This window comes from Asparagus officinalis, chromosome 6 (assembly GCF_001876935.1).
Source record: "Asparagus officinalis chromosome 6, Aspof.V1, whole genome shotgun sequence".
NCBI classification, from domain to species: domain Eukaryota; kingdom Viridiplantae; phylum Streptophyta; class Magnoliopsida; order Asparagales; family Asparagaceae; genus Asparagus; species Asparagus officinalis.
In genome coordinates this window covers 27,615,847-27,626,324 of record NC_033799.1, presented here as the reverse complement: position 1 = coordinate 27,626,324, position 10,478 = coordinate 27,615,847, and the positions used below count along the sequence as shown (strand labels likewise).

General features: G+C 36.4%; 1 protein-coding gene across 2 annotated transcripts; it reads left to right on the top strand.

The window, feature by feature from the left end:
* LOC109844946 (L-Ala-D/L-amino acid epimerase) lies at positions 7 to 7,492 on the top strand. Of its 2 annotated transcripts, XM_020414126.1 has the most exons (7): positions 7 to 100; positions 4,190 to 4,300; positions 4,391 to 4,607; positions 5,613 to 5,946; positions 6,040 to 6,101; positions 6,510 to 6,583; positions 7,239 to 7,492. In XM_020414126.1, exons 1-6 carry the CDS (start codon positions 38 to 40, stop codon positions 6,578 to 6,580), a joined length of 858 nt encoding a protein of 285 aa, XP_020269715.1. In that variant the 5' UTR covers positions 7 to 37; the 3' UTR covers positions 6,581 to 6,583; positions 7,239 to 7,492. The 2 variants fall into 2 exon arrangements, with proteins under 2 accessions (XP_020269715.1, XP_020269714.1); XM_020414125.1 differs by lacking the exon at positions 6,040 to 6,101.

The following is a 10,478-nucleotide window of genomic DNA, read 5'->3' as shown; positions in this document are numbered from 1 at the left end:
GGCAGACACGTGTCGGTTTCTTGTTGGGAGTGGGCCCATGACGCTTGGGTTGGTCCTGGAGGAGATCGGGCGTGCTTTGCCCGGACATGGATTCGCTTCTGTGAGTTCTTTTGTTTATTATTTATTTATTTATTTTTGCTTTGCACCTTGTTTTTTTTTAATATTTTATTTCCTTAGCCCTCTTTCTTTGTGATATTGCAACCTTTTCGTATAAATTAGACATGTATTTGTCATCTTTTTTTTATATATCTATTAGGATTTTATGTCTATTAATCCAAAATTCTACCGTCACTAATTTTTGGACCCATGTACTTCCGACATGCCTCTTAAACCTAAAATTAACGCCGAAAGCTATTATATTAGGATGGTTGGCATGCTATACTGCTCCCATAGTTACCGTGTGGACTAAGGTTTAGGGAGCGTTTGATTGCCTCTTTTAGAAGGGGAAATGGGTTGAAAGCCTGCCAAAACTAACATTTTTGGTAGGCTTTCCCCTTCGTGATCACTGAATAAATGATTGAGCTATACTCACAAATTAGAGGCGCAATCTTCCCTCAATCGGACCGCAACTAGGTGATTCAACGTGTGCTTTTGTGCAACTACTAAGAAACAAAACTCTAGTTCATTCGAGTTGAAACTACATAAAATTAAGTCCTAAAATCCTCTCGGCAATCACTTAACTGCACGGACGTTGATGTACATCGACCACCGATAGCTTTGTCTTTCTCACGCTTAAATATATTGATACGTATGCTGACAAGTGACAACAGGTAGTTGTCTGATACTCTAAAACTATGGAATCTAAAACCCTCTAATAAAAGTATGGAATCTCTCAATACTTCAAAGAGTTTCAGATCTATACGTGATACAACTATTGATGTCGACCCCCACAGGCTACAGATTCTCTTCCGTACTTCTATACTCAACCTTGACAGCAATTGATGCCAATTACACTGACCAGACTAATCTTTTCCAAACTACTGGATCTCATACGCAAAAGAAAAACGTGGGCTCCTTCAACGAGTCATCAAAAAGGTTGAAGAGAACAAACTCCACACTTTTTGGGGTGTTTGGTTCACACATTTTATAGAAAAGTTTTAAGAAAATACCTGTCGATGACATTTTTGTAAATAATAGATTTCTGTAGATTTTTGTAAACTATGTTTAGTTCAAAAAAATTTATAGAAATATTTTCTATAAAGTAGGGAAAAGTGAGGTATTTTATAGAAATATTTATACAACTTTTTCATTCTTTGAACCAAACAAAAAAATAGCAAAAAACAAGAAACATGGTACTCTTTGAGTTCCATAAATTTTTCATACATATTTTATAGAAATACAAATAAATCAAATTTTGAGCACATTTATTTTTCTTTTCTTTAATTATAGAAATTGAACCAAACAGCCCTTTATCTCTTAAAGTAGTTTGAGGAAAATAGTCTAGTTATCACTACCCGTGCTTCGGCCGCAAGCAGGCATCCTTTAAGCATGTCATATGGTCTTCATCAGAATACCCCGAACAAAAACAAAATACATAAAACAAAAGCATGCGTAGGGCAACATATATAGAAAGAACAGCACCTGCTCATTTCACTCTCGCCCGATGCCATCATCACCAGCATCTTCCGCTCTCAATGTCTCCGCTCCTCTACCCTTCTCCCAAAAAAAAAAAGTCCCACATCGGAACCTCAAAATAACAAACTCCTCTTCAGCTTCGGCATCTATGGGCTTCCATAGCCTGAAGCAAACGTTTTCCGACGTCGACGTCGGCCGTGCGTGACGCAGCGCGAAAGTAGTAGCCTCGGAATCCATCAAAGAAAATCTTCGAATCCACGAAGAGCTTCGAACCGACGAAGAAACATTGAGGAAAAACGAAGATTATTAATCGAAAGTTATGCCTCTAGGGCTTACAAGACTCTTCTTAAATAGAAAAAAAGAAACAAGACTCCTACACAAACAGTCAAACTCTACCAAAAATAGTAAAAGAATTCCTAAAATATTAAAACTCCTAAAAAGACTCCTTATTACTAGGAAAGTCCACCGGTCAAATCTGAGATTAAATTGGATTTGTTTCCTAAACAAAACACTCCTAAAACATTACTAAAAATAGTAAAAAACGGACAAAAATACAAATATCTCTCAAACCGTAAGGAATTTAGCGAAACGGAGAACGCAAACCGAATCCACAGTTTGAATGGTTCCGTCTCGTCGAGATAGTCGATTTTCATATATAATTCGTCTTATTCCGACGTACGTTTTGAAAGTTACGGCCGTTTCTTCGAAACTAGTTTTTTTTTTTACCAGGCCCGTATTTGGGCTTACGACTGTCCCACTTTAACATAAACGTGTCTGCTGTGTATTCTACATCAGTGAGGAGGGCCGCCCTCTTAACGTCCCCCTTCACTATCGCCTCTTGAAGGCTTGACGCCGTCAATAACGTCACTGTTCAGATCGAGTTGAGGGATGGGTCAGTTGGTTGGGGCGAGGCCCCGGTTCTGCCGTCAGTCACCGCCGAGGACCAGCCGGTTGCCCTTGAGAGGGCCTCTGACACGTGTCGGTTTCTTGTTGGGAGTGAGACTGTGAGGCTGGGGTTGGCGTCGCAGGAGATCGGGCGTGTTTTGCCTGGACATGGGTTGGCCTCTGTGAGTTCTTCCATCTGGGCTATTTCCATATTAGTCCCTCAAATCTTTCATATTTTGATAGTAGTCTCGAATCATGGAAATTGCATAGCCCCCCCCCGCCCCCCCCCCCAAATCTTTTGAGCCAGTCTTTAATTTAAGGTTGTGCAATTACCAAACTATCCTTGCTATAGATAACTCCAGCGTCCCAACGTCAGTTTCCCTCTCTCTCTCTAGTTTCCACTTTTATCTTTCGAGAGAGGTGAATCGTCTAGAAAATCAACACCGAGATCCTTCTCTATCTCTTCTTAAATCAGATTTTGATTTGTATGAAAGGTATGCAACACGGGAAAGAACAAAAAGGCAAAAAGAGAAGGAAGAAAATGAAAAGAAAGGGGAACATCAACAAGGTTGGTCTTTTTCTTGTTGATGATGTCATGTTGATTGGATTCGGATCCTCTCCACTACAAAAAAAACAGTGGAGGGACCACTACATAATCACGGCCATTGATTATGTAGTTAATGGTTGTGATTTTTTCTTTTAGTGTAAATTAGGAATGAGTGCAATACACGGGGGTATGGTAAGTGTTAGATTTAAATTGTATCATAACCGCCTACTAAATAATCAACGATTGAGATTAAAAGCAGTGGTCTCTCCACTACTTTTTTGTAGTGGAGAGGATCCAAATCCATGTTGATTTGTCTTATTTTGGCAATCATTGTCTTGATTAGTTTGCCCTCCCACTTTCATTAACTTAAACGCCAAAATGAATCAAATTAGTAACACATAAATGATTCAATATCAAGTTTGTAATAGGTCCAAAATAATAATTATACCGACTCATAAGAAACAGAACACTAACCATACAATATATGCAACTTTTAAAACGAGCAATCAATCAATCAGTTCAACTTATGCAGCCATCAATAGTCGCTTGTGCTAAAAGCTCTGAAGTGGATCCCACCCATAATAGTTGTCTTATAATAAAGGGCGAGAACAATCAATTATTGGAGTCTATAAAGCAGTCAATTGACCTTGTTTATAAAGAGACATCAATCCTTAATCAAAATGAGCAACTCAATAATTTAAAAAAAATTCCGAAAGGACCCTACGTGTAATGGCAAATAACTAAAATGTAATTGAGAGCAATTGATGGGTTTTTCTCCCATGGACATTTTAGTTATTTTCCAATTATTGGTAAGTTGCCCAAGGAGAAAAGTTTATATATCATGCAGATTTTGTGAAACACCGCAAAGTTTCAGGGCGATCTGTGAGATAAAAAAAAAGTTTATGAGGGTTCTGTGGAAAACCCCCCAATATTAGGGATTTCTGAAATTAATCCTAAATTTAGCTTACATGCCTGAAATATTTTCTGCATGTTTCCATTTCATCTGCGGATCTATCACTTCTCATAACTTTTCCCTTGTGTTGCCTGTTACTGTTGCCAGCTAATACACTTGTGAACTGTGCTACTTTTTATTTTTGTCATCTCATATGTTATCATTCAAAGAAAAAGGGATTAATTTTCTACCGCCTAAATAATGTTTACGGTTGTATTTTCTGGTTGTAGGTAAGAGCAGGAGTTGAGATGGCACTTATTGATGCAATCGCTAATAGCATTCGCTTGCCTCTTTGGAGATTGTTTGGGGGAGCATCAAATTCCATAACCACTGACATAACAGTTCAGTTTCCTATTTTCCTTTAAAAAAAACTAGCGTTCTTTTCCTTCATTGTTTCGAAATGCATTTAAAGCAAATTTAAATATATACAGATTCCAATTGTTTCCCCAAATGAAGCTGCTAAATTGGCTTCAGAATATCGTGAACGAGGGTTTAGCACTTTGAAGCTGAAGGTGGGAAAGGATTTGAACTCAGACATCGAAGTTATGAAAGCGATACGGTCAGTTCATCCCGATTGCGAGTTTATATTGGATGCTAATGAAGGATATTCAGCGAATGAAGCAGTTGAAGTTCTTGAAAAGCTTGCTGGTAGGTACCACTAATTAACATGCAGGGTGGGTCTTTTTGCTCACAACCATTTTCGTTTCTCAAGTATTGTTTTGTGAGTATGATGTTTTGCTACTTTGCAATAATAACAACATTAATAAAAAAGCCTTTTATCCATAATTCTTGGCATCTGCTACATGAATCCTAGATTTCTTTCCGTTCTCTTGAGGTCTATCTCCTTATTAAGTTAATCATTATTGTACCCTTCTTAGTAGCTTATAACGAAACTCTCTTAGGCCTTTCGTCTTCCTTGCTTCATTAATTTATAATTTATCCGATAAGAATGACCATTAACGTCCTATGATTGTGCTCATTTCTTATCAGATAACCTATGCTTTGTTTGAGAGTTTACTAAGGGAAGGGACGAAAAGTTAAATAATGGAAAGGAAAGGTAGGGAATGAGAGTGAAAAGATAAAATGTTGTTTGAGAGTTTAGTAAAGGGAACAGAATTAAATTTGTTTACTTTGTTTGGGGGTTCTAATAAAGAGGAGGAAAGTGAAGTGTATATGTATAAAGTTACATAAATACCCTTACATATGGGATGTTAGTATATCTTAGCCATTGATTTTAATGTCATAAGGGTATAATTGTCTTGTCACATTGTAAAATTTTACATGGGTTTCCATTCCATCCTCTATCCCCCAAATTGGAGGGGAGGAAAATGGAAGGAAATTTAACCTTCCATTCCATCCTCTAACCCCTCAAAAAAACTCCTAGACAAGATGAAATTGAAATTTCACTTTAACTTCCATCCATTAACCTCCATCTAAACAAGGTGTAACATTCTCATTACTGCTAAGCTCATTTTCTAGCATATTTTGTTTATTAATTCCCAACATTAACATCCATCAAGCATTGTAGGTATTATAACCGATGGTTAAGCTGCTTTTCGTTCTCTATATAAATGTACTTCATTATCTTTTATTATTTATCCTGAAATTTTCTCTATACTGATGGATTCTATTACTGCTATTTATTTCTTTCAGAAATGGGGGTTACTCCTAAGCTTTTCGAACAACCTGTTCATAGAGACAACTGGGATGGTCTTCGTCAGGTTAGTGACGTAGCCAAAGAGAAATACGGCGTATCTGTCGCTGCAGATGAAAGTTGTAGGAGTGTAGATGATGCACATAGAATTGTAAAAGGAAAGGTAGCTCATGTTATCAATATCAAGCTGGCTAAGTCAGGGGTCCTTGGAGCTCTTGAGATTATTAATGTTGCAAGAAATGCTGGCATTAGACTTATGATTGGTGGTATGGTTGAAACTAGACTTGCCATGGGCTTTGCTGGTCATCTTGCTGCAGGTCTCGGTTGTTTCGAGTATGCTACCCTCCAAAACTTACATCTCTTGTATTGTTGACGCAAACCTTTGATATCCCGTGTTTTATAGTTTTTGCAATATCCTATACGCAGCTTTATTGATCTTGATACGCCACTTCTTCTATCTGATGACCCGGTATTTGAGGGTTATGAAGGTATAGTTTTTTTGTGTGTATGTAATACTGCAGATATTTAAACTTTTGTTAACGGTTAATTGAGGATAGACCCCTCGTACTGTAGGCCAAAATGTGGATAGATCCCCTGTACTTTTATTGTTGCAGATAGACTCACTAGTACAATGTTTTTAACTCTTTACCATCAGAGAAAGAGAAATTTGTTTTTTTTTTTTTTGACAAATAGACCTTCTAAGGGTAAAAGAGCCAAAAAAAAATTCCTCAGGGGTCCATATGCAACAATAGAACTACAGTTAACCCTTTTCTTAAAGTTTATCCTTGGCTGTTGATTCTCTTTAAATAGCTCTGTTTGTGCACTGGAATATGGCATTACTGTTTATTGAGTTCTCTAGTGTCAATACTTTACATGATTACTTCTTGGTTTTGTAGTCTCTGGTCCTGTCTACAAGTTCACCAATTCCAGAGGTCATGGAGGTTTTCTTCATTGGTCAAACATTTGACTGGTGAGTTATTATTCTTCCCTTTCTTTTTCAATGAACTATCTATCTGAAGCCTACCTTTGCTTTTGTATTGATCAAATGTCAGTTTAGCATCTATCAAAGTTCCGTACTTCTCATAACCTAGTGACGTAACTTTGCATACTTGGCGACATTCTTAAATTATATCTCTTCTTATTTTTATGGCAGCAATTTTCTTTTTTGCATCTTACTCTTCTTGATTTATAGAACCTCACAAAGGTGTAAAGTCTAGCAAGCAGTAGGAATGGTGATGTGCAATCCGAGTTGCATCTTTTAAATTTTAATTTCATCATTCGAATATATTATGCTTTGATATCTTTATCTACTATCCCCGCGGTGTACCTGAATTATTCTTTACTCTGTTTATATATAAAAAATGCACAGAAATTTCCACTTTAATGGGATAATTATGACACAAACAATGCATACTAATCCAGCATCTGGTTCCTCCCTGAATCGCAATATTTGCCAAATAGTTATCAATCATCTAATTTTTACAGAAGTAAATGATCATGTGCTTGCAGTGAAGGAATTGTCTTGGTTGCGGATCTTTTCTCTTGATTGTAAATATACTTTGCAAATTTCTGATTATAGACAGTATATTGATTTTTTTTGACTGATTTTATTATTTATTTTCCAGATCAAAGTCACCTGTCAGAATCAGTTTTAGAGTCCTTGCATGAACGTTGGTTGTGTCGGAGTATCAAATAAGGTACAATGAGGCTTCTAGATGCTCTCCTGCATCAACTGTAAAAGGGGAAGCCCAAATTTAGGAAAGTATGAAATTTTAGAAACTATCCTTTGTTATATATTCTGAACTTGTGCGACATGCAATAAACAATGTATTAAAAGACTGAAATAGGAAGTTTAATAAGAGTCTATCAAGTTTCTTGAGCTTGTTGTAGAGTTTGTTATTCTTTTTATCATTATAATATAATTATCTGATTAAGCAATGAATTATTTCATTATTATTAAAATCACCTGTCAAATAAACCTTGAGGTGTGGGGGCCCTCTTTTCGCAGTCTAGGCCCATGTGAATAGTGCAAGCGTTACAATGCCTAATAATTAGAAATCTTATTCCACTGCATATGAAATACAGCGCTACAAACGAAACACACAGACACTGAAAACACACAACATAAGCATACAACGCAAACACAAGTTATTAATACCACTCAAGAGTACTCCCAATCTAACACTTTGAAAGGGAAACTCCACAAGTAGAAGCAACCTTTTTAGCATTGCCAGAACTAATGTAACCCTTCAAGCTTGGGTTCCTCATGTATCCACAGAAGCAAGGCTGCTGCTTCCTCAGTTGGTTGCAGCATCCATTTGTCGGTGGTGCACCACCAGTGATCGATCCCAAGCAAGGGCTCAGCTCGGCCGGGTTGCAGGTCTGGGACCGGACAGTGGTCGGAGCTTGGCTCAGGAGGAGGGCTGGGATGAAGAGGAGGAGGAAGAGTGAGGACTTCATATTGTTGTTGTTGTTTAGAGAGGTTGAGGGCTCAATGAAGGAAGGGAAATTTGAGGGGGTGTTTATAGGAAGAGAGAGGCGTAGGGGGCATTTGTTGTAGTTATGGCGTAGATATGGTGAAGCATGTGGAGAGGGGACAGGGGGTGTGCACGTAGTAATGGAACAACATGCCATCAGCTTTTAAACTTTGGATGTGTTTGGATCTTCTCAGGTTAAAAGATAGAGAATTCACTTCATGTCAGATTGTTACTCCCTTTGCTAGAGATTTACGATGCTATCAGCAAACCACGCAGATTGCAGTGCAAGTTCAATGACAGATAAAAAGCTCGATAAGAAAAGAAATACTGAAATCAAACCAGAGACACGAGATTTTTAACAAGTTCCACCCATAATTAGAACTATGTATTCGGCACATCAGAGGAATCTGTTATAATCCATACATCAGTGTTGAGTTTATTCAATCTTGATCCTAGTAGCTTTTTCTTTACAATTTTCTTATGTTGCTTTTAGATATCTTTACAAGCCGCTCTTTCTTTCGGTTTTTTCACAACCCTTGGAGAAACCTGAAATACTTATCTGGGATTAAAACCCCAATCAAAATACATATTTAGGTCTTGGAATCCACCAAATGTTGTTCTTTGAATCTACAAAAAACGATCTTCGAATCCACCAAGAAAATAATATAAGAAAAAATTTATTAATAAAAAGTTATACCTCTAGGGCTTACAATCCTAAGCTTAAATAGAAAAAAACTAGACTCTTAGGGGCTGTTTGGTTGCACACTTTTTGAGAAAACTTTTCTCAAAACATTTGACAATGGTAAATTTGTAATTAAAAGTTTTTCAGAGATTTCTATAAATTGTGTTTGGTTCAACAAAAAATTTACAGAAATATTTTCTATAAAATATCAAAACCTACCAAATTTTACAAAAAGCAATTTTCTCTCAAAATAAGAGGAAATCACCAGAGAAATCTGACACATACCATATTTAATTAAAAAACTACTAAATCTTGTTATTTTCTATAAAGTTATGAGCTATTTTCTTGTTTTGAACCAAACAAGCAAAGTAAAAAAAACAAGAAAATTGGTACTTTTTGATTTCTCAAAACTTTTCCTATAATTTTTTTAAGAAATACAAGGAAATCATATTTTAGGTGGAAAACATTTCCTATAATTTCTAGAAATTGAACCAAACACCCCTTAAGAAATACAAGGAAATCATATTTTAGGACCTAAACTTTACGAAAAACAAAAATAACAAACTACCCTTAAAAGACTACCTATGATTGAGGAAATCAATCGGTTAAATTTAGAGCAAACCAGATTGGTTTCATAATAATAAAAACTCCTAAAATATTATCCGAAATAATAAAAATGATAAAAAGTCTAATATTTTTCAATCCAGAGGGAACGTCATGAAATGGATAGTGACAAACCGACTAATAGTGAGTTTAGTTGACTCCATCTAGAAAAATACGTGATTTTCATATACTATTTATACAATTTCGATGTACGATTTTGGATATATGACTGTTTTTCACTGTAAGTCAATTTCCTTTATTGGACTCTCATTTAAGCTTCTAACGACACAGTTTCTCCATGAATGCCTCCGCAACATGTTCTACATACTATCACTCCGTGAGGGTGGGGTGGGGGGCTGTATATCAAATTCTTCCATGTTATCATCTAGAACTAATAACTGAAGGACCTCCATATAACACCCTTCCACTGCAATAAAACTGGAACTTAAGTTGATGGTTTTACAAAAATTTTTATCTGATAAGTTTTAGAAAAGACATTTTTTGTAATTTTATGAACAAAAATCAACCTCTTGTGTTTTAATTAGCAAAATCATTCTCCTTTTGGTCACGTCATCACGGCTGACCAAAATAAGGTTAATTTTGCAGAATATAATCTACAAAACACATGGGACTAGCAGTCCTGTATATTTAGAGGTCGTTAATTAAGAATTAACTATTTTTATGCAGTCTTGTTTACACATAAAGCTCTAATTAACCAGTAATTTAGATTGTTAAATACATGGGACTGGTGGCCTTATGTTCTCAAACACTATATTTTGCAAAATCAATCTCTTTTCTAGCCAGTTGTGATGACGTGGCCGAAAAGGTATCAGTTTTGCTAAATAAAACATAATGAAGTTGATTTTTCTCATAAAATTGCAAAAATGTTCTTTTTTATTTCTCCTTTTATATTCTAACAAATCATAGGTATGTGGTGTTGCACGTCGATGAAAGCATGCGCACAAAACAAACACCCACACGAGTCGACGAACAACAGAGAAGAACAACCAACAAGTGTAATTCACAAAAGAATGGCACCAACCAATCACAAACACGGAGATTTACGTGGTTCGGCAATTGCCTACGTCCACGGGGAGAGGTTG

Bases quoted from the DNA above. Each gene is read 5' to 3' on its own strand.
- LOC109844946 (XM_020414125.1), top strand. From the start codon at position 38: ATGACGCTTGGGTTGGTCCTGGAGGAGATCGGGCGTGCTTTGCCCGGA. The intron at 101-4,189 runs GTGAGTTCTTTT...TTCTGGTTGTAG, and splicing joins CCGGACATGGATTCGCTTCT to GTAAGAGCAGGAGTTGAGAT. The intron at 6,584-7,238 runs GTGAGTTATTAT...TTTATTTTCCAG, and splicing joins ATTGGTCAAACATTTGACTG to ATCAAAGTCACCTGTCAGAA.